Below are 25,062 nucleotides of genomic sequence, written 5' to 3' on the forward strand. Positions count from 1 at the left end.
GTCATTCTTGAAATGATAGGAATGTTTTTCCAACAAGCTTAAATAAACACAATCTCTACTGAGACTGTGTTAAACTTTTTTTGGATAAGAGACAACTCTTAGGCAACCAAACAGAAGTTAATGAAGGTTATTAAGAAACATGCCCTTCAGAAAAGGCTCTTGGACGTTTAAAAGAGAAAGATTCCGTTTTCTTTATGGTACAGGCATTGACCCAGAAGTAGCAGAATTGGTTTTCTTTTAGCATTTGTCAGCTTGTTAGAATTTAACATTTTAACTAGTAATCACATTGTCTAACTTTTCAGAGATTTTCTGCTTTACCTAACCATGGCGCTCTTTAGACTGTCCGATTTTAGACCCCTCAGCTTCCTCTCCTTTCACTGCTGACCTCCGTTCTAGACAATGGATCTGTCTCAACACACTCGTTTTAAAGCACATGACAGCCCTTTTCATAGGAAGCATGTTTGTTGATACCCATACAAGGTCCAGTGATCAAGTAGCAAAATTATTTTTAGACATAGCAAGATTTACATATCTAAGTGAAGTGTTTTCCTTTCAAAATAGTTCTCTGGGAAAACTGCACAATTTCCTGCAGAACTACAGTCGTTCCAAATATTTTTGGGATTTCTCTGTGGAAACTGGTGTCGGAGCCTGTGGCCTATCCTTTTGAACGCCCTTAGCTTGGCAGACCCCTGACTTTCAGGGTTTATCAGACTCTAGGAAACAGCCAGAGTCACTCACGTACAAGGTCTAGTGAAAAAAAGTGGATGATCTAGCTTGGTAAAGTCGTTCAGAGGAAGCAAAACGGGACAGTAAAATAAAGGCACATTATCTTCTATGACATAGTAATTTGCTCTGAAAAGCAACTGCAAAGAGGAGTTTCAAATAGAATTTTAACATGAAAAGCATTTTAGCACAAGCATATAGCCTCTGAAAGTGAGTGCTTTTAGCAATAACACTTACTTGTAAGTATAACTCCTGGTGTGTTTATTTAAAAAAAAATATCAATTCACTTATGGCATAGTATTTTTTATGACTTCTACGGGCTAGAAGCATTTATTTAAGTGGCCATGTATTACAACATTTTCGTGAAGTTCTCCATTCAAATATATTTTCGAATTAGACTAAAATAATTTCCTTATAGAAATAACTCTTTTAAGAGGAGTACTGCTTCCTACATGATTTGTTTTTAATATCCTAGCTTTCTAACTCCACTTCTGGTGGTATCGTTTTAAACCGTTTCAGTCTATGGTCTTTAGTTGATCTTATAAGAACAAAATGATGTCCCATTATTTAATACATGAGGGTCAGCTTCAGAGACTGTAACCTAGTGAATTGTTTTAGAGGCCCTCTTTAGAAGTATTTTCTATGCTGTGTCTGTCTGATTATTGAAGATAAAATGTCACTCAAGTGTATAAAATGTCTGCTACAGTATTATTGTTTAAAAAAAAAAAAAAAAAAAACCTGCAAGAATGAAAATGTCTGCCGAAAAGTGTCTCTTGGCCATTTGTGGATCTTCCATTAGAGGTAGCTGCTGAGGGGGCAGGGAGCGGGATCACACCGATGTACCCCATGCACACTGGGGTATCTGTCACCAGGGGCCCAGCACTGCCACATCTTGGTCCATCTTGGTCCAAGGGTCCTACCATCAGTTTGAGAGAAATTCAGTAGGTAATAAGGGGTAGTGAACGTTGAGTGCTTTTTTGAAATTTGTCCAAAACACAAGGCGATAATGATTCCGTGGCATTTTCTTTTTTAAATTTGAGTTGAATTATTAGCAGTTAGACCATATTTGTACTTAACGTTTTTATCTACAGAATATCTATTTACACGCTGAGTGAATTTTACTTTCATACCTGGATTTATCATATTTGTTTGAAACAGAGCCCAATTCAGGTGGCCAGGCCACTGGAGACCACAGAATTTAATGCTGGTCACCAATCGAAAATAAGATTCAGGACAAGGCTCTAGCTCTTACTGTGCTGCTCCGCTGAGAAACATAGTCAGGAATCCCCAAGAAAGTTCATAGGCCAACAAGTTCTTGGTCCCTGGGGAGCCTCCCAGCGCTGAGCCCCTCTAGATTTGGCTTTTCACCTTGGCAGCTGGAGCAGACTGAGAGCGGAGTCTGTGAGCCATGTCCCCAACCTGCCAGGACCTCACGGCATGCACTCCGGTGCTGGCCTCCTTACTGGCTGCCGTGAATTCTTTTTCTACTAAAATTTAGCTGGCCCTGGTTTCCTCACTTTAAAAAAGTGTACATGCATGATAATAATTTGAGGCTGCTTTGGATCTGCTTTGGAATCAAGCAAGAAGGTATATTTAATGTTTGTTGAGATATTTGGCACCTGCCATTAGCTTATGCCTGTGCCTTGTATTTATTTGGTCCTGATGCTATTACCTTGGCCATCAGTAGGAAGACAAGATATGGTGCTCTTCTTTTTCACCTTCATTAGAAAGCTGTTGCCCTGCACATTAGCTCACTTTCTAAAACAATCCAGGGAGTCTCTATTTTATTAAAAATTTCATCTAAAAAATGCTTAGCAATGATAATAAACCATTTGCGATGGCCATTGGCCTTGTAAATTGAGAGGGATCGGCACGTTCAGATCTTTTCAAGATCATGACTCTTTTATCCTTTCTGGGAACTAAGTTTTGGAAAGATCAGACAGAGATTTTAGGCCAGATTAATTCAGTAGGGATGCTCAACTGAGCTTGTTCTATTATTTGAAAGAGATACCCCCAGTATTGTTGTTAAGAAAGTACCAGTTGAACTGTCTCTTACTGTTGACATAAGTCTTATTCAGTCCCACGTCTGAAACTAGGATCTGCTCATCAAAGACAGCTTTTAGAGATGGGTCTTCTGCATCCTCTTGCAACGGGAGAGTAGCAGAACTACTGGCAAAGCTACCAAAATATTATTTATTTTAATGTAATGCGTTTGCCCTCCTCCCCAAAGATCCAGCAAGGCCCCCATCATGAGGGATGAAGAACGGGGTCAACCAGGCACACAGGACAATTGTCTCCACTCACACTGGATAAGCTGATTATGAAGAGATTTCTGTTCTCTTCGAGACATCATGGACACAGTCAAAATGTGGAACAATGATATCAGACTGCCACTCGGCAAATGTGAAAGGCGCCAGTGGCTGGTCACTAACACGCTCCAAAGCTTACCAGACCATATGAAAGGATGTCATGGACCAACCCACATCCTAGATGCTTTTCATGTTATCACTGGAGATAGAAAAGGATGCTTAGGGTACAATGGACAGGGTTCAGAATGCCAAAGCTGTGGCCATACCATTTATCAGCTAAGCATTGAAGGCCTGCAAAAGGGCACATAATTCATGTACTCAGCCATCTTCGGAGACCAGGTCAAGCTCCAAAACAGGCAGGATGGAACGGCAGTTCTAGCAACAAGTAATATCCACGGAACACCTAGAGTTTGTCATCCCCTCTTTATGATCTGATTTGAGCCTCACAGTGATACAGTGACATTGGAATAGTGGATATTCCCATTTTATAGAAGCCCAAAGAGGTTCAGCACCACATGTGAGATAGTGAGAGAAGAGCGACTCCGGCTAAATCTCCTGACTGCAAGTCCATGTCCTTGGCATTGCTCCTCTTCAGACCCCCATTGTGAGAAGGGAGAGGCTGAGGAAGGTAAGTTGGTGAATGTGGAAGTGCTTGACCATCATGGCTCAGATTCAGAAGCCATTCTTGCTCCTGGCTCTGTTCTGAATGCAGAGACCCAGTTACCGTCGTGGCAACCTTTGATCCTGCTAGTTTTCCTGAGCCTCCATCTGGCTCAGGAATTTGGACCTTGCTGTTTGACCTCCAGGAAAGCACGTTGAGGCTGCCCAGGGATACGGGCCCCACCCAAGGACATGTGATGTGCTCTCCCTGGCTGTCTCTTTGCTCATGCGGTCGCCCTCTGCCCAGGCTCGTCTCTCCAGGCGCTGGGTCCTGACCAGTGGCACTCATGTCCCCCCTGAGGAAAGTAAGTGGGCTCCAGCTGCCGGGCCCTGAGATGACATCATCAGTGCTCGTTTGCATTCCGGTGTTCGACTCATCCCTTTTCTCCTTCTGATTCTGGCTGACCTTTGTTTCCATTGCAAGGTAAATTTGCTGAGCACTCGGCAAGAGTGCCCATTCTTCATCCCCTGCGAGTTGTGTTGCTGAACTGAGTGCGCGCCCAGCTCTTTTCAGGACCATTATGATAACGCTTTATTCATACGGCACCGTGGGTGAGTTGAGATAGTCATAGAAGTGAATTCCCCACATAACTGAAATTTGGGGTGTCAGATTTTACATTAAGAATTTTGAGGGGGTTGAGGCACCTAGGTGGCTCAGTGGGTTAAGCCTCTGGCTCCTAGGTGGCTCAGTGGGTTAAGCCTCTGCCTTTGGCTCAGGTCATGGTCTCAGGGTCCTGGGATCGAGCCCCACACCGGGCTCTCTGCTCAGTGGGGAGCCTGCTCCCCCCACACCCCTCTCTGCCTCACTCTCTCTGTACTTGTGATCTCTGTCAAATAAATAAATAAAATCTTAAAAAAAAAGAAGAAGAATTTTGAGGGAGACGTACAATGCTTTGCCACTTGCCTGCCTTCTCGAGCCAAAGATCCAGATCACAACTTCACCTACTTTAGGCAGCTGAGTGTCATCACGGGGTTTCTCACAGAGAGTGCTTGGGTTTGGGGACTTTTAAGAGAGTCTGGTTCACAGCAGCCTTCTGAGCTAGCTTGCTGCTCGAGAGAAGCTCATTTATTGAGCATGCACTATGTGTAAGGGACTGCTGCAGCAATGAGAATCCTAAGGGACTTGCTGTCCAGTCCTCCAGAAGGTAGGAAATTAGAGATTGAGCCTGTTGAGGACAATACTGAATGGGAGCCCTTCTTCATCAAAAAAGTGTGCCCTGACTTTCCGTGCTCAGGCATCTTTGTTCTTCTTTATTCATTCATTTAGCATGACTGTGGGCCAAGTACTAGGCTTAGTGCTGAGGTTCTAAACCATGAATAAACAATTGTTCCTAACACAGGGACTTTTCCTCTCTGGTCCTCAGCCATTTTCCAGAGGGTTGGGCTGAGATACCAAAATTCTGACCACCTGACACACCCCAGTTCAAGACAGCTCCTAAACACATATACAAATGTATTTATAAATATGACCCATTATTTCTGGGTAATGATTGCCAAGATCCATCCTCTAGGAAAATGAACAATAAAAATAATATAATAATAAAACATAAGACAAGTTTAAAAGATCCAAATTATTGTTGGAGTCCAGTCATTTTGTGAAAGCTCTCAAGCTGAATTCTTGGAAAAAGACATCTTCTCTATGAAAAAATTTAATTTGTCTTTTGTTGGTCTTTTTAACAATAACCTCAGAATCCTACTACTATCTTTTCCTATTAAATATGAGATTGGTAAAGGAAGAAAAATAACTGGAACAGCCAAGTTCCTTGGAAAAAGCATACAAAGTTAATAAATAAGTCTAAAGTAAATATGTGGTCATTTCTCTATCTGACCATAAAATAATACAGATCTTGGGGACATTTTCACACCATTCATCTTAAAATAAAGAAACTGCTCTGTGATAAGTACTTTAAAAACTACAAGGATGTAGGTGTTGTTATGAGAAGTATATACAAAGGAAAAAAGGATCACTAAGTATGTAATGGCAGAAAGAATTTGAAAACTCCAGCTGTAGATTTTTTTCCATGACTTCATGAGACTTTTGTAAATACACATCCATGCCCCATGGAAATCCCCACCTTTCAGATTAGGGGAGTTTTGTATCCTCAGTCTGTCTCTTCTCATCATCTACATGAATAGTTTCCCCTCTAGCTTCATTTGGGAAAATTTCATCTTGATAGTACTTCTCTTCCCAAGCTGAAATTATGTTGACAATTTGGTGATTTATTGGGATGGTTTTCTGACTAGTTATGGTCACATTTGAAAAGCCACTGTGGTAACAGAATGACATATGAAGACACAGTAAAGCAGATAAGTTATCTCCTTTGGTTCTGTCTTATCCAACTTTATCTCCAGTTTTATGGTCCTGGCCAGGCGCACAGTAACTACTGGGCTCCAGGACCTGAGAGATTTAGCCTTAGAAAGTGAGTGACTCTTTGGAATTCTCCCACTCATTAGCTATTCACGTAGCTTAGCCAAGACCAGCCAATCAATTCATCAGTCAATAATTTTTTAAGAATCTTAAGAGAATGCTTGAATTAGGACTGAAAAGAGAACGTAATTGTTCATCTCTGTCTCTCAACAGTCGAGTAAGCAGGCTTATGAATTTGCAGAGAAGAGCCATGTAACCTTATGCAAATCATTATCAAAGTCCAAAAGCCAGGGGTAAATCAGATACAGATATCTTCATGTATCTTGTTACGCTTCTACTTGAAATTTTTTTAACTTATGAAAGAAATGTAAAAAACTGCAAAATGTAAAAATGTAAAAAACTGTGAAATATAAAATGTAAAAAAAAAAAACTACCTTTTCTAAGAATTTGCAGATAGTGAGGTTTTTTTCCCAGAAAAACTTCTCTTAGTATGTGTGTGGGCACGCACATGTATACACTCGGGCATGCTAGTGGGACTTGGGTGCTGGTAGGCAGCTGTTGCCCACAGCCCGGCCCCCAGCCCAGCCGCACACCCGGGCCGCAGCAGGGTGAGGCCGCACCCCTAGAGATGGTCGAAGTCTGGAACTAGAGTTAATTACCTCCCTGTCGGAGGCCATGCTTTAGACAGACTCAGGAGGGATGACTCTGGATGTCTTCCACAAGTACTTTTCCAGAGTCACCCACCCATACTCAAGAGCTACTAATTGGCTGTCAGCCTTCCCAGAGTTGCTAATCAGAAAGAGTGCTTCACACCTTTCTCAATGGAGATAATTAGTATTATTTGCAGGAGAGAAACAGCTTGTAGTAATCAAGGTAATGAGAAAAACTTTGTATGCATTATTTCAAAACCAGAAGTTCAATGGATTGATACAGATTAGACCCCAAGTTAAAAGCATCTATTAACATGTGCATTTAAGCTATAGCCCCTCAAAATAAAAAAACTGGTGATTATATAAATTATTTCAGGAGCAAATTCACATTACTATTACACACTTTAAAATAACTGAAGATCAGATTACATTCCTTTTCGTTCTTTTGTTGTCCCATATGTGTTAAACTATCTGATATGACAATAGGACTGATATTAAAACTTTAAATCAGTGTCTTTAAAGGTTATACTAGGTTTCAACTTCCCTTTGTTTTTGGAGAATTTTCCACAAATTAACAAAAAGCAAGACAGTAGAGAGTTTAGATTTGCGTAACACATATATATCTCCTGAATAATCAAATATATCTGATTTTACGATCTAGTGCTATGGCCTTGTACAACTTTGTACTCTTGATCAAATTAACTGGGACCACAGGGCCTGAGCATCTCCATTGAATGGATACACTTACTCTAGGAAATACACGAACATCCATGTAAAATATTGGTGGTGTTCTTCAGAAACTTAGTTCCTGAGGCTCTCTACATCTTGAAAAATATGAATGTTTTCCTGGAAAGATTTTTACTGGGAAGGGCTTTGTTGGGCTAAGATATGAAAAATAGTAACCCCTAAATTTTAAATAAATGTAAAATAAAAAGTTAAGGTGTGTTTATGTTATTGCATGTTACGCTAGGTCTCCTTCCGGCATTTTGTTCTCTAAGGCGTAGGATGAGAATCAGTGGCCCAACACCTGCACTCCAGACCCGGTCCCAAGGGTTCTGGTCAAAAGAGCCCTTCTGGAGAGCGTCAGGTGCTCAGAGAGAGTCTTTGCAGACCACTCAGGAAGACCGCGGCCTGAGGAGAGCAGCAGTCCTCCACTGAGACGCGGGGTAGGAGACAGCAAGCAAACTGGATGCAGACGTAGCAAACACCCGTTTCTGTTCTTTATTGCTTCTAGGCTCAGCAAATATTTCTAGAATTCTTCTCCACAAAGACACTGTTCCAGGGTTCCCTTTAGAAATAGTTGTAGCCAAAGACAGTGAATTCCTGCTGTTTCAAGCCTTCTTCCTTTGGAGGACATGAAGGTATTTCTTTAATTCCTCAGCTGATTCAGTACAAGTTGTGGAATTCCAGGCTGATCCTGTAGGCAGCACCTCACTGAACTTCCCCTTGCCAGGTGCCAACCTTCGTGAAAATATTTGCTCTATCTCCTAAATGAGGAGATCTGAGACCATTTCTCTCCTTTGAAAGGGGCCCACTAACACGTCTCTCCCCGGCCAGTTTGAAGGGAGACAGTTTTCTTTGCTCCAAGCAACAGGTATTGTATACCAAGATGCATCTTTGTCTCCAGACATCTTGGCAGGACCTCCATTCAACTGATAATCCCCAGACCTGCCAAGGGCACAACATCACCATCATCCTTTTAGAAAGGCACGTATTCTCTGGCCTTTCCTCTCAGTATCCCTTGTAATATAAGATCATAGAAATGCAGGATTTACATGAGAATCTTCTGGTGTTCAGGCCAAGACTCATCAGGATATTCTCCATGTTCAGAACACCGTTGCGCAGACCAAGCGTGAGCTAGTCACAGTCCCCGACAAACGCAGTTCAGGGTACTCGAGCAAGCAGCTCACACACATTTCTCACATGTCACCAACACTTCCTTGAGCTTCTTTATGTATATGCTTTAGAAATAATCATATTATGATACCATGATTTTAGATTCTTTAAAGTTACCTCTTCCCACCCCAAGAATTTCCTGGGATAGAAACTTGGCAAACAATCTAACTAACTTTTGGTCACTACTCTGTAAGGACTTAAATGTAACATTGATTTTTAAATGCTCCAATTCACGATGGTATCAGATGTGTCTCTCACTTTGGAGTTCATTGTTAGGAAGAAGAAATTGAATTGCAGTGGTCTTTCTTTCCCCAAACACTGCCGTGATGTTGGTAAAAGGACCACTTCTGAGATTACATGTGAATGTTTTGAACTGAGAGCAGACTCTCAGTTCGTTCATGATAATATCAGATCTTTTTCTAGATAGTTTATAGTTGCATATTCCTGTTGTCATGTTGTTCTTAGAGAATCTAACCAAAATACAGAGAGGGCCTCACAGGGTAGGACACTGGGCACTACAATGTTGAGAGAATGATGGAAGGGACTAGCATGCAGTGCATGACTTCAGATGAAATGTTAGACAGCTCATGGTCTACAGATGTGTCTCTTACAGATCAGCATTTCCTCCAGTGACCTAGGACAATGGCAGTAAGTACCCCACCCCAGTCATGCATCACTGCCCTCAAAAGGCTTGTAAAAATTTGTTCCAGTTTGTACTTGTAAAGGAGAACAATACTTATTTGTTAAATGTCATAAAATGAGAGGACAAGTGTTAAAATACTATACTGAGTATATCACAGTGAACGTTGTTGTGTTCAGCCAACCTCTTGAGGGGAAATTGAATAGTTCTGGAGTAATTGATAATTTTCGTGAGTAAATGGTTTTGTTGAGGTTTTTTTGTGTTTTAATATTAAATATTGAGGGAGACATAATTTGAAATGTATACGCTTCCAATTTCTTCCATCTAATGTATCATAAATGAAGGGGAAACATAATTTTAAAGATACAAAATAGTTTTTTGTTCTTGCCTTCTACACGTTATCTGAGACTTGGAGGACATCCAGTAAGACTTGTCTTATCTGAAATATTTACCAATACCTAATAAACAGCCCTTCTCTGCATTTTCTTTTCATTTGTTAAACTGAACAAAAGTTATCATCCTGAATGCTGTGGGAAATCAGACTCAGTGTATCTCCTCTCCTGGAGAAATGTGTGCTTGGTGGAGGCCTGTGACTGTCTCCTTAGCTGATGAAGCTGTTTGGATAAGGCGTGGGACTTTTCAAGTCAGTGTTGTGGTTCTGATCCTCAAGCCACCCATTTTTTTTTTCCCCTGACTTTCTAGCCACAGATCACCATTCTGATTTTATGCATTAAACAAAATAAGTATCAAAAGTAGCATTTACAGCACTGTCCTCCTAACAAATCCCTAAAATTCACTACCTTATGATTTTTATGCATGCCCAGGATCGGTGTAATCTGCCCAAATATATTTTTCCATAATACATTTTCTGAAGGCAAAAGTCGTTCATGAACTTAAATGTCAGGTAAGAACACAAGGTTTTGGTCCAAGTCGATGTGCTCAACACTTCTTCACCCATAGCCATTTCCTAAAGCATGAACACAGATTTCAGAATCCAGCCCTGACCTTTGCCCTCAGACCTCTAGCACGTAGACCTCTAACTCCTTTCTCTGTGGGATAATCTAGAGTATAATTACTTGAAGGTCCTCTGTTCTGACATTTGTGGTTGGACTAATGTTGACAAAACATTGGCTGTCTTGTGGCTGAAGGCTGAAATGGAATCAGTATTTTGGGTGACTAAGAACAATGGTGATAAAAGAAAGACCATATAGGTTCGAAAACCAAAGATGTTGACAGTAAATTTTACAAGAATGTCAGAAAGCGGCACAGCTGTGTTTAATTCACGGCATCATAAAACTTGCCTAAACTTAAATGACTTTTTGATGTTTATAGTTACCTTTCAGAAAGGATACGTGAGTGGCGGAAGGAAATTAGAAATTTTACAGTGGCGGGAAGTTCACATCAAAATTTCAGGGTGATGTTCTTCACACTGTGTTGCAGTAAAAATAGAGAATGTGCTACACCCTCTTCATACGTATTTTTGCAGGGAGAATGCTTATCAAAGCATCTCTTGAGGAAGTCATCGTTGCCCACTACCTGTGAAGAGTTGAATCATTGGCCTCTTTTAGCAGATGGATAAAAATTTAGAACTCTTGATCTTAGCAGTGGCAGCTAAAATACTTATTTTAGTCTCTCTTCCATGGTAACGGGAAACGAAACTAGAGAAGACAGTGTGAACTAATGGATAGAGTGTTGGACAGGAGGTTAGGAACCTCTGTTCTGTTCTATTCCCAGCCTGCTACTGGGTTGCTATGTAAACTAAGATAAGCCAGTCAGCCTCTCTGCACCTCATATTTTCCATTTGTGGAAACATAGGTAGAGACATTCCGTACTTCGCTCTTCACAAAGATACTGTGAGCACCAGCTTCCTCTGAAGAAGTTCATAGTATCTTTTGGTTAAAAACAACTACAGAAAATAGGTCAGTGGCCCTGTTCCTTTTTGATGACACCCTGACCACCTTCTCATAGAAGTTGTCGCCTATCTGAGCTGCAAAGCAGGGATCATTACAATGGGCTTTGTACTGCATGGAAACCAAGATGGCGACCCTGGAGCCGGGTTTGAGTCTTGGGTCCATCACGTGCTAACCTCTACAATCTGGGACAAGTGAGCAATCCTAGATTTCCTCATCCATAAAATGGGGAAAATGAGAGCACTCATCTCCGTGGAATGGGATGGAGCTTGAGGCATTTTAAAGAGCATTGCAAACATATGGACCCATAATGCACTTTACAGAAGTGTGTAATGACTTTCATCGCCAGGACAAATCTTCATTATTATCATGGCAGGGAAGGTAAAGCATCACCTTTGGTGTTGGTGTCCTCTAGGCTTTTCTTCCCAGAATGGCTGCTCGCTCTTCTTGCTGACTGCTTGTGTCTGACTCTGCCACTCCCATTGGCCCTGGACCCCGAGCTCCTAGTCACTATTATCCATCATACCTGTAATAATTGAAGGAGTGTCCCCTGGAAGATAGGAAATCCAGATTTCAGAAGAGTTGCAAAATGGAGAGATAATTGACAGTTGGAAGCTATGTCCTGATTTTTACAGAAGGTGAATGCAGAAAACACAAGAGGAAATAGAAGAATAGTTAACAATTTACATGTTGTTGATTAAACCTCTCCTGTCTGCTTTCTATAGTGGTAACCATCAGGGAAGTATAATGGGAGGGTACCAAGAAATAAATAAATTGCTTAAACATAAAGAAAAAGAGTTTTTTGCATTTTCAAAAACCTAAATAAAAATCTTTCTGTTTCAGGGATTAAAAACATTAGGAAAGTATAAAAGTTTAGGGTTTGATGAATATTATTGATTTTTTTTTTTTTTGGCAACTTACTGTAGTGTGGGATTTCAAAGATTGAATAGCGTCTAAGAGGTAATCATATGTTTCATTGATTTATTTTTTCTCTTTTTATTATTAGAACCAACCTACATCACAATTGATCCGCCTGCATGCGGGGAGTTATCAAACTGTACGCTGACAGAGAAGGAGTGCCTTTATGGTTTCAAACTTGATCACAATGGTTGTCGAACTTGTCAGTGCAAAAACAGTAAGTATACAGAAGATTGTGCCTTTTTTTCTGGGCCTAATAGGGTACTGTCAAAGCATATTATGTGATTGAATATCTTTTTCATTCCTATTGATGACATTCCCTTAGCAATCTGAAAGAAGAAAAGAACATTTATACCTAACACCCCCAAATATGTAGTCATTTGGAGGGAAAGAGGTGCTCCTTTATTCTTCCTTGTATTCGGATACTCCCTCCTGTCCAGCTGCATCACGGGGGCAGCCCCCCAGGCTGTGGAGGACACGTCTTCCTAACCCCCCGGTCAGTGCTGTCTCTGACACCATTGTTGGGGTCATCCAGTGACAAGGCGGTCACCCACACAGAGGCTGTCACATACCACGTGTGGCAGCCATAATTCTCAGAATGTGCCTCACACTGTTTATCCCAGCTCTCTTCCATGTAAATTCCAATCATGTCTCGGGCCCTGCCCTCTGAAACTCTAGCCAGAGTACATTGCATTGCTCCCAGGGGGGTTGTGGGGGGGAATGAATTGCCCTTCATGTTTAAAATGATTTTGAATCCCCCTGATTCTTCTGCTAGAATAAACATCTTCAGTCCTCTCCACCATTCTGCACGCTACGTTACCTAGTTTTTAGAACTTTCTAAAGTTCATTTTGCAACTCTCCTTTCCATCTTTGACGTACGTACAAACCGTCACTATCTTTATGTCAGTGTGTGGCCCAGAAACAAACAGAATACTTCAGAATTTGATCTGATTTGCGCAGTGCTGTGGTGTGGCCTAAGTTTGCATTAGCACTTTGAATTACACATTATGGGGCAATCCTGAGTTTACAAGTTGCAGAACGTGTAGGTGCTTTTTACATCAGCTGCTGGTAGGTGGTTCTTCATTCGTTCTGTATTTGAATATTTATTTTTTTTTAATGATACAAATACAGGGCCAAATTAAACAAGATATTATCCTGAGAATTTTAAACCATTTTCCAACTATTTGGAATGTTTTCAAATCTTCATGATGTGATAAGCATAACTTGAGCATCCTCACCCCAACTACTGAAGGAGAATAAGTTGTGCAGAACCAAGGACAGATCCCCATTGCACAGAAGACCTTCCTGCAGAATGAAGCGTAATCCTGCCTCCCTCAGCGAGGTCCCTCAGCCAACATGTCAGCTCCATCTCCACACGAAAGTCTGGAAACACTCCCATCTGTATCTTCTCTGGCATCAAAACACACTGTATTTGTAGCACTCTTTTGCCGGAAACCCTATTTTAAACATAAAATGAAGTTAGTGGGGCACGGCTTGTTCTTCATGAACCTACAGCGACTCCTGGGCGGTCATTGCTTTCCTTGCTCACAAATCAACATGTTTAACAGTTCTTTCTGCAGAACTTTCAGTTGGGCATGTCCAGCTTGGTTTCTGTAGCTTTGGAATCCTTTGTCCCTTTTGAATTAACATCTGGTGGCCTCCTTGAGTTTTCTGAAATCTCTTTGTTCCCTCTGATCTCTCAAACATAGACAGTGCTTCTATAATAAGCAGGTTCTCCATGAGCCTCTGGATATAATTATCCTGGGCTCCGAGCCTTGGAATTACTTATGTAGATAGATGCTTACTTTCTGATTTATTAGTTATCTTAGGCTTTATGTCCTCTTAACCTTAATTACCCAGCACTTTCTTTTATAAGAATACTTCTGATGAAGAAGACAGACACTGAATAGGAGTTGAGTAATTGAGTTTTTTCCATTCACGTGTCCCCATAACTCTGCCTGCCTTCTGGAGTTGGTGCTAAAACGGAGTTTACAAAACTGTTGTTGGGACCCTGGTGGTTACCATCTTTAAATGTCCTAGAAGCCTTCACGCATCGGGGCTGTCCTGTTTGGAAAACTAAATTCGTTAGGGAGCTGCCTTGGCATCCACGTATGTCTGTGTAACTGGCCAACTTCGTTGTTGTTGTTTTGATACCAACACAATTTGTATTGTATTGTGAAGAGTTTATATATTAACAGTTTTCAACTCTCTTGAGCTACACAGCTCTCTGATCATGGGAGCATATCCGAATCTTTTTCTGAACTTTTTGAAGTCTAAAAATACAGATTTCATCGCGCCTGATCCCCCCGCCTCCCACCTTCACCGGGGCTTTGCTGTTAGGAACTTTTTCACCACGTGGTTATGCTTATATCAGACCCCTGGCACTTGACAAAGAGCCCTTTGTAGTTAAGTCCAAAGAAACGATTTTCCTCCAGTTGTCATTGAAGCGAGTCAAAAGTGGATCACTGGCTTTTTGCAGGGTGGCTGTTAGGACAGTTCTGCTCTGCCTGTCTTTGCAGTCGTGTTGCCTTCCGGCTTTGTGACAGGAATGTGCATGTATACTGACTGCCTGGCACCTACAGTTCATTAACCTGCCATAAGAGAGAGGTACGGGAGACTGTTGCATTTTGTGTCAGTGGTTTGGGTTTTTTTGTTGTTGTTGTTGTTTTGTTTTTTTAAGATTTTATTTATTTGACAGAGAAATCACAAGTAGGCAGAGAGGCAGGCAGAGAGAGAGGGGGAAGCAGGCTCCCTGCTGAGCAAAGAGCCCGATGCGGGGCTCGATTCCAGGACACTGAGACCATGACCTGAGCCAAAGGCAGAGGCTTAACCCACTGAGCCACCCAGGTGCTCCTGTCAGTTTTTTTAATAGAAATCTTGATTGGCTGTTCATTATGTGCAGATTTTACTTAGTTGGAAGCTAGATCTCTGGTCTTATTCTTCTTTCCCTCCTCCTTCCTTTCTTCTTCTGCCTCGTGTAATAGAGCACCTGCCAAGTTCTTGGTCCTGTACTTGGTGTTCATGCCACAAACGTGAATACAGTATAAGATGTCCTCCTGTAAGCAATACACTAATGAAATATCACCATTTCAAGTCAAATTCTGTAACTTACAAATCCTGTGAAAAGGAGGCTTTGGTCTTTTTCATCCAGGCACATGTTCGCACCAAAGGTGGGAAGGAACAGACCCATTTCCCAGGGCCTTGCTGGGTGCTTAGCAGGCGTTGGTTGAGCCAGTGAGCAAGGAGCCATCAGAATTGGGGACGCCATCGGACATCATTCTTATTTAAGATCCCCTTCTGTGTTCTTGCCATTCTGACCACATATCCATTTTATCAAACTGAGATTCTTGACCGGGTTAGTCTTTTGCCGTCTCACTTGCTGCCACCTGGTACCTAAGGACATAATTAAACACCAAGTGGCATTGTTGGTTTGTCTGTATCCTACAGAAGTGTGGTCATCAAGCAGTCTGTTCTCACTCCCGTGTCATTAGTGACCTGACACCTCTGGAAGCCACACCTTTAGGAGGGGAGTCAGTAAACCAAACTGCCCCGATTGTTAGTTGTCAGACCCCCATCAGTGTTCGTCCCCTCACTCCCTCCCAGGCTCCGGCAGGAGACTGAGCCACATCTCGCTGATCATGACAAGTCGCTCAGAGCCTCTGTGTCCTCCTCTGTAAAGGGCAAATAATAATACCTAACTAATGGGTTATTCTGAGGACTGAGTAAACTAATGAATGCAAAACTAGCTTTACTAGCCAACATATGGTAATTGTTACTCTGTTTACAGAAAATGATCGCTGTTTTCCAATCCATCCACTTCTGAGTCAGCGCAGGCTGGCTGATTTGGAAAGCCCCCGGCTTCCCCACCTTTGCGCCAAATATCACCTCTGCTTCTTCCTGTCCTCTCAGGACACTCACACGAACAACTTCCCCTTTACCTTTTAATTTTAACTGTCAGATATTCTCATTCTCTTTCACCTAGTTTTAGAAAAAGGAAACTTCCTTGCACTAAAAGATGGCATAAGTGTGTTCTCTTTCCCATTGCAGCTACTTGATAAATACTCAATTTGTCTTAATTTTGTTTGCATCCATCCAACAAAACCCATTTCACATGCTGTGGCCCTAACCATCCATACCTCACTTTTCTCTTAGGGATTAGACCTTGTTTATATAAACCACAGGCATCAAGATTGCTTAAAATCAGACCATTGCCCAACAGATAGAAATTTCTCCCCTGTTCACTGCTTTATTATTCACTCACCCTTTTTTCATCTAGCATTTGTTGACTGCCTACCATATGCCATGTACTTAGGGATATGCAAAAGATAAAAATGGACTTTATCTTCAACTAATAAGAGACTGTAATGATATTGCGGTTTAAGCATATTATACACACCCACTTTAGATCGAAACTTTTATATTGAAATTAAAACCCAGTGTTAACAACTCCTTCAAAAAATAAATGGAAGATGTAGGACAAAATATTCTCTTGTGTGAACATACCATAGCTTTGCTACTTTAACCTGTAACAAATAACAACGTTCTTATACCACTGCCCAGCAAAGTAATACATCAAAGGCATACAGAGAATTTAAATTATCCCTGACTCATTTTCCCATATTTAGAATAAAGAATAGAAAGATAGGGGTACCTGGGTGGCTCAGTGGGTTAAAGCCTCTGCCTTCAGCTCAGGTCATGATCCCAGGTTCCTGGGATCAAGCCCCACCATCGGGCTCTCTGCTTTTAGGGGAGCCTGCTTCCCTTCCTCTCTCTCTGCCTACCTCTGCCTACTTATGATCTCTGTCTGTCATATAAATAAATAAAATCTTTAATTTAAAAAAAAAGAAATATGGTAGAAGACATTTAAGTACAAGAGCTACAAAAGTTAAAACTAAAATCATTTCAGTGTACTGTTAGTAACCTAATACTTGTGGATACAAGCTATTAATAACATTACTTTTTAACTGAATAGACACGCTACACTTCAGCTTACCGTGTGAACTATATGTAGTAAGTGACATCTGTATCAATTAAATGCCATCCATCTTTTGGCATCTTATTTTCTACAACTTTATATCAAGTGGATTTGACTGGATTATTTTTAACTTCTCTTCCAGTTTTAACATTTTGTAATTCTATAATAATGCTTTTATTTAGAAGCTGATGCAGGCATAGCAAATTAATGGGAGCCAGAAGAGGAAGCCTTCCTACTTTTCATGAAAAACTTATCTTAATCTGGCATCCAGGGAAGGTTGCGGCAACAAATACAGGGAGGCAGACTCCAGGCTTCCATTTCGTGATGACTCAGAGCCAAAGTCATAACTAAAGCCCAGATTCAAGACTGGGACAAGCATTTGTAGTGTTGCATTTCTTTATTTAATCATCTCAGCACCTTTGTGGTGTTCCTGACTAACAGGTTAGTGGGAATTGCCAGTGTCCACGAATATGGACAGAGAAGGGACACTGTCACATTGGGTTCCAAATGTAGTTACGTGGTACTCACTTAACCTGAAGGACAGGTACAGTTGTGTCATATTTTGGCCCCGGAGGACAGGTACAGTTGTGTCATATTTTGGCCCCGGGAGCTAACAGCACTTTTTCTCTAGAGAGTAAACAGAGATGACTGCATAGCTGCTGTCCGCTGACTGACGCACAGGCTGTGTACTTTGCCGTTACTTATCACTTTCTCTTCAGTGGTAATTCTCCCCCATAGATTAGGAAGCATTTTTAGATCTCAGTAAAGTCATAATGCTAAAAAATTCTGAACGTAAGGCCACCGTTCTTTCTTTCTTGCTACCTTGAGTGGTGTGCTAAAGCTCCTCGGACAAACTTATTAAAACCCCACTCACCTATAAATAAAGTATTTCTGCTTGGTTCTGCTCTTTATGTAAAGGTTTGCCTCGATGATACATTTATCATTGAAATGATACATTTATTAAGAAAAATCCGTAATTGATACATGGACCTAGGACCACCTTATAGTCTTTAATATTCTTCCTTTCTGAGTTAGAATATGGTATTTTGAGATGTGTAGCAGGTGCCAGTGTTTTCGAAGATTTTAAGTACTAGCAGAGTAAGTTTTTCCATTTTGTTGTTTTTTTCTTTCTATGGCAGCCTCGAGAGTGGAGGAGTAAATAGCAGGAACCTTGATCAATTCATTCATTCAGCAAATGTTTATTGAACGTTCATTCCAAGCTAAACACCGTGATGGCACATAGGCTGTATAAAGAAAGAAAATAAGGCCCTACCCCAGAGCCCTCTTCTGATAGGGAATAGAACGGAGACAGGCCCGGTCCACAGTGCTGTGACTTAAAAATTCATGGATTAGAGAAATCGGCTTACAACTTTGAATTCAGTGTCAGAGGAAAAAAGGTGGCTGTGAAGGTCTTCTCCCTCCTTCATCATCCCTTAATGACGGAAAGAAAGGAAAACTGATGACCTTTCAAGTCCTATAATTACAAATTTTTAAATGAGCCATTTAGAATTTTGCTTTTAAGGTTGCAAATTAGTAATCAGTTGCTTCGCAGTGTGATACAGACCCACAGGGTTATATTAAATATGTGTAATGAAAGGTTTATGATCAGGACAGAGTAGAAAATTATACCATAAATCACATTTTCCTCTCTAAAAGATAGCAGATTAAATGTTTGTGTATTGCCAGCTAAGATTCACAAAAAGATGCTCTCTTAAAATATTTGTGCAAACCCTGAACCCATCTCACCTATTAATTGTAGTTCAGGGTGTAATTTTAGATGATAAACAAGGTTTGCGTGTGGAGGGGATACGTGCGTTTTCTTTTTCTTAGTAACATGCATTATTTACAACATATACGCTTTAAGGTCATCCAAATAAAACAGATTGGTTATTCTGACAAAAATAGTCTCTTCTTCCCACCTTGCCGGCCCATGCAGAGCAGTCACCAAACATTGCCACACTATTGCCGTCGCTGTGTCAAACTCTTTACATTTGATTGACTTCCAGACTCTGCATTCAATGCAGACAGGCCACAGGTTGCTTCGGCACACCATCCCGCATGCTTCTCTTACCTGAACGTTTGTGTTCCCTACAGAGCCCTACCTCACACCTTCGGAAATCTTCCTAGAAGACATTGGTGAAGCTGATCTCTCTAGTACTTCCTTTCACCTGCCACTGTAGCTCCCCCGCCCCCCGCCTTGTTTAAATTCTAAAATAATGTTACTGCTCACTAACAGGACACACATCACACCAAACTCTGCTAGGAGTGGAGAGTTTGAACATTTCAGATAGTGGATAAAGTTTAACGTAGACGTTTTGGCACATAACACTTTTTAGTCAATTAGGCCTATCCAAAGAAGTGCTGTTCGTAGGGCGGTGGATATCAAAATGAAACACTGACTGTTTCATTTTGTATCATGTTGTTAGACTTGTTTCTCTTTAAAGAAATGCTTTAGGCCGCATACAATGTGCAGTGTCCCAGGATCATATGTAAAACTCCTAAGAGAAAACATTGTGTGAACAGTGAAGAATGTGTTTTATCCTGAGTGTTTAGTAGGAGCAAAATATATAATGCTGTTGGGGTGTAAGTGTCTAACTCTCACATTTTAACAGTAAATGGTGATCAGTAGTTTGAGGAACTCATAAGAGCAAGTTTGGTGAAAAAACAGCACTCTGTCTCATCCACACCTCCGATTGTCATTACCAGCCTGCTCTTGAGCACCAGATGGAGATATACTTCAGAAATCTATTTTTCTGGGCTTTATTTTCTGGATTCTGGACTAGTACCAAGACGTGGAGTTACGTTGGGATTACCATGGAATGGCGGCTCCATAACTTTTGAGCATTCCTCATGCCATAGTGCAGTCCAGTATACAGTCTAGCATATAATGTAGGCTAGTACAGTCCCGGCTAGCATTCGCATCTGCGGAAGAGGACCGGAAGACTAGGGGCAGGACCCGACGTGTCCACAAGTTCACCAGCACCTCACACCCTCCGCCTCTCTTCACAGGGGAGGAGCTGTGCTCGGGCCTCAAGCGAGGCTGTACCTTGGACTGCCCTTTCGGTTTCCTGACCGATGCCCACAACTGTGAGATCTGTCAGTGCCGCCCACGGCCCAAGAAGTGCAGACCCATAATCTGTGACAAGCATTGTCCGTTTGGATACCTGTAAGTACTTCCTGACCCAGAAGCTCCCTTCTTAATCATCCGTAACTTAAGGAAACGTCCAAACTTATTTTTGTTAATTGTCTCGTGCGTGTGTGACGGGATCAGGGATGCGTGGAGTCCAGAAGACCTGTGCTCCTTTGTTCAGTGAGTCAGAGAGCAGCGAGGGGCGGGTCGTACTCTTACTCTTTGATGAGAGTGGGCCAGAGACTCGTTCTGCCACTGTCCTCTGGGCCTCTTCTGTGAGACTTCCTCATGGCAGGGGCCTTTGGACAGGGCCTGGGGCAATGGAATTGCCACGAGACCTGAGTATTGCCCGTGCCGCAACTTTTCATCACTGTCCCAGTGACTGTAGGGCAGTAATTTACTTACTAATGTGTACTTTTAAATCAGCGGACAGCCACTCAGTGGCCGTGCGGAACGTGCTTATTTGCCGCACCTCCCTGTCTGATCCTGGGTCTGGTCTGTGATACCTGTTTCTTCATGTAGCAGTGCTTTTTATGTATTTCCTTAGAGATAAGAACTTGTGTTATATTTTCAAAAATTCTTTGTTGAGCCAAACCCCATTGAAAATCTAAATTATTCCAGGGGGGAAAGGCAGTTCACATTTGTTTAGAGTCTGTACTAACATCTATTTCTGCCTTTGTATTAAGATAGTTCCTTAAAAAATTGTCTTTCATAATCTTGCTTTATCAGTTTTTTTCCTTAAAGATTTATTTATTTATTTGAGAGACAGAGAGAAAGGCACACGCATGCGCGCAGAGGCAGGGAGCGGGTCAGAGGGAGAGGGAGAATCCTCAGGCAGACTCCCCGCTGAATGCGGAGCCTGACGCGGGGCTTCATCTCACGACCCTGAGATCATGACCTGACCCAAAATCAAGAGTCAGCCAGCCACTTAACCGACAGAGCCACCGAGGCGCCCATCTGCCTTTCCAATTTTTAATATATTTGTGTAATGCTAGTAATTATGAAGAATGTAGATTCATCATCTCATCCCTGCCGTCTTTAAGTTACCATTTTTATGGTTCCTCTTAGGAATTCAGTTTAGCGGGGATTGGGGAATCTTTACTCTAATTTTGGGATAAATGGAGAATGTTCACTATCCTTAAAATGTCCCCAAATTAATAAACCGTCATTGCTCTTAATCCTAAAATATGACTATGATACCAGTAAAAGTATAATTATTTCTTAGCTTCACTTCTAACATACAATAAAGTATTGTTATAGTAAGAATAACTATAACCACCTGCTGCAGTATTACGACAGCTCAGAATCAAGGTTCAAATCCAACCTTCACCTTGGAGAGCAATCCCTTAGAGGACTGTGGAGTCCGTGTCATGTTCCTGCCGGTGAGCACATTCAGGAGGACCAGGTAGACCACCACCACAGACAAATGAGGACTTTATCGGCTAGAATGTGTTTCAAGGACAGCGTCTGAAGGAGAAATGTTGGCCAGACACCATATGGGAGTGTTGGGATGAAGGCAGCCTTCTGTGCCCCTTACCCATACCTGCTGAGTGGACTGTCCCTCTGTGTGTGCAGCCTTCCAGAAGGGGTGGGTGGACAGGTGGAGGGGTATCTAAAGGAATGAACAACAAATCAGGTAAAGCCTTGAAAGACCTTAAAAATGACTTACCTGTCATGAGTATGAATAATTCATTTAATTTGCTCTTCTCATCATGTTGACCTAAATATATAGATGCTAGCACTCAGCTCTCATTTCATCTAGCAGATTGTGGTTTAATTGTCACTTGGACAGTGGTATACCAAGGGTTTCCCATAGAGCTGTCTCCTCTCAGAGTCTCTTGATTTATCCAAGATGAAAAAGAACAGGGCTGTGTGTGTGTGTGTGTGTGTAGTTGAACACCACTGTTGCCACTTGGGGCTACTTGGGATGAAATCACAGGGTAAATAGAGTAACTCCTTCTTGTCTGAGGCCTAGTAAGCCAACTAGGGCAAAACCTACAGAGGAGATGCGGAGTCTAGGAGAAGACTCCGTCCAGCGGCTGGTGGACAGGACCCAGAGTAAGCGCCTCTGTAACAGACAGGGACATTCTCCTTTTACAGAAAAGAAGGAATGTTTGTTAAGAATTTTTTTTTTTTTTCCAAAAAAATCTTCACTTGAACTACTGTGATGTATTTCATGAACACATATTTATTTATTTAACATCCTCTTTCCAGTCACAAAATTTAGGCAGTGCGGTTTATTAAAGCGCAGCCTTTTCCTTTTATCCCACGTGCTTCTTTATACCCTGTGTCCAGAGCGCTGTTCGGCTGATCAACTCCTTCCCAGCTCGTGAGATCATGAGTGTACTTTGATTGCAGGGCTTCTCAGAGCTTTTATTCTTTATTAGTCTTGGTCTAGCGTTCCCAGGTCTGTGGAGCCTCAGGTTCTCCTGTCTGCTCTGAGGTCAGTAAAGTGCTCATCGGTACTGCTACTGGTGGGGCACCTGGGTGGCTCAGTTGGTTAAATATCTAATTTCAGCTCAGATCATGATCCCCGGGGTCGTGGGATGGAGCCCCGCAGCAGCAGGGTATCTGCTTGTCCTTCTGCACCTTCCCCTGTTCTGCTTGCTCTCTTGCTTTCTCTCTTTCAAATAAATATCTTAAATCTTAAAAAAAATATATTTCTACTAGTGTCTGAAATTTCTCCAAGATTGTGGTCATGTGAGGCAGGCTTACCCTGACAAAAGGAGGACTTTGGCCCCCGTGCTGTCCCAGCATTGACCAACAGTCTGCCCTTCGCCGTCCCATTCATGGAGTTACGCATTCATCTTTTTATATTACGGTACTACTTTTCCTAATTAAAACAACAGTCATGTCTTTGAGGCTCCGACAGTCACATCCCAGAATCACATCGCTCCTTGGGCAATTCTAAACCTTGGCCACAGGAGGGTGGTGGTCATGGCCATGGAGAGCTAATTACACATCACTCCACAAGTTTTTGAGAGCCTAAGTCAAGTCATTCTGCTTAATAGTAGCATCCCTTCGACGATCCTTGGTCTGAGCGCTTGATCATCACTTGAGACTCGGATTTTCTGACCTCTGACATTTTAATTACCCAGGAAGAATAAGCATGGCTGTGACATCTGTCGCTGCAAGAAATGCCCGGAGCTCCCATGCAGTAAAATCTGCCCCCTGGGTTTCCAGCAGGACAGTCACGGCTGCCTTCTCTGCAAGTGCAGAGGTAAGTGCGAACCATGACCCCCCCCCCCTTCCCTCCTCAGAGCAGCCAGGGCTCAGACACAGAGAACAGAGGACATCATGTAAATGAGACTGGTTCAGTGACAGTTGTCTGCTCAGACACAAATGTCACTCTCTGTGGGCCCATCCCTTTTCTTTCCATCTCATTGGTATAAGAGCTCAGAGTAGAATTTAAAGCAAGCATGTGACAGACAAGCACATTTGACCAAATGAATGACTTCTTAGTTCTTCAGTTTTACCCATTTTAGGAACATTAGCCTAGAGCACCTTTACCTTGACCCTCCACAGCTGCTTCTGTCTAGCAGCAGCTGGATACAGTTGATACCACAGAGAGCCCTTGGTGGGGCCCGTGAAGGCCGGCGTGGCTAAGCAGCCTGCTTGTCTATTTTCTGGTAACTCCATTTTCCATGAGAATTTAAACTTTTGAATGAGCACATGCCAGCCTCCGTCTCCACATACGCACAAATCCCGGGCATACATTTTGTCTGGGTCTTCCTGTTCAAGACATCCCTGAGGCCCCTCGAGCGTGCACCCTGAGTGCCATTTCTGCTCTTACCCCAGCTCCAGCCTGGCCACCCACCCCAGGGTGCTTTGGTTGTCAGCACGATCCACAGATTCAGGAGTAAAAGATCCTGCAAGTTTGTCATGTGTTGTTTTTTTTTTTTTTTTTTTTCAAAGTTAGGCAGTTTTCACCCTTAGTGTTTTTAAGGGGTCAGAGTAAACAAAAATCTAGTCCCTGCTTTGATTGTTGCACTGAACAAACATCTGTTAGTTTCAAGAGGCCCAGGATTTTCCCACTGGGTGACTCCTAGAGTGATTATTCTCCATACAGTAAACATACGTGTACCATTTGCTATGAAATCCGTGCTTGTCTACTCTACAAAATATGCGGACGTAGAGGGAGAGGAGTAAAAAGCAACCGCAGTCCTGTCAGAGGTTAGCATATTTGCAGGGTTTTTTTCCGATTTTTCTTTTTTCAAAAGTGAGAGCCTGTTCACTTCTTGTCACGAGCCTTTCCCGTGTCATGAACCGTCCTTTATACCCGTGATTTTCGGTGGCTGGGTCGCATTACCTGTGAGGGCACTACAGGCTGTTTCTCCCGTGCAGTGGCTGCTTCTTTACCAGGCTGCCTTCTGTCTGTCCAGAGGTCCCTGCTCCAGCCGGGCCACCTGTCCTGTCAGGCACATGTCTGTCCATGGACGGCCGTCACCATAAAAATGAGGAAAGCTGGCACGATGGGTGCCGGGAATGCTACTGCCACAGTGGACGGGAAATGTGTGCTCTGATCACCTGCCCGGTGCCTGCCTGTGGCAACCCCGCCATTCATCCGGGACAGTGCTGCCCGTCATGTTCAGGTAAAAGCTGGCTGCCGTCTCGTGCGCTCCCTAAGCAAATGACTTCTGCCTTGCAGGGCCTCATCACCTCTGTGACTCTGGGGGACACGCAGGGGACGACCCTCGGAGCACACTGCCGCTCTCCGTGGCTTTTGTCAGCAACGGCCACAAAGTCAGCCAGGTGCTATCAAAGATTTGCCAAAGACCAGGGAAAATGCTCAAACCCTAAAACGACTCTCCTCGTTTTTTTGTTGGTTTACTCAATGATACTGGTCTTTGACCTGTATCTTTGTAAAGGTTTGCAGACCTAAT

At 42.4% G+C, this 25,062-nt stretch overlaps 1 protein-coding gene across 1 annotated transcript in view; it reads left to right on the forward strand.

Annotated features, from left to right (window-relative positions):
- Positions 1-25,062, forward strand: part of CRIM1 (cysteine rich transmembrane BMP regulator 1) — a 188,758-nt gene that overhangs the window by 125,368 nt on the left and 38,328 nt on the right. Inside the window, 4 exon segments of the mRNA XM_004765456.3 lie at positions 12,163-12,291; positions 20,059-20,215; positions 23,278-23,399; positions 24,562-24,771. Coding sequence (XP_004765513.1) covers positions 12,163-12,291; positions 20,059-20,215; positions 23,278-23,399; positions 24,562-24,771 — 618 coding nt within the window.

The sequence above is a fragment of the Mustela putorius genome, unplaced genomic scaffold (genome assembly GCF_011764305.1).
Source record: "Mustela putorius furo isolate JIRA1106 unplaced genomic scaffold, ASM1176430v1.1 tig00000281_pilon_pilon_pilon, whole genome shotgun sequence".
NCBI lineage: Eukaryota > Metazoa > Chordata > Mammalia > Carnivora > Mustelidae > Mustela > Mustela putorius.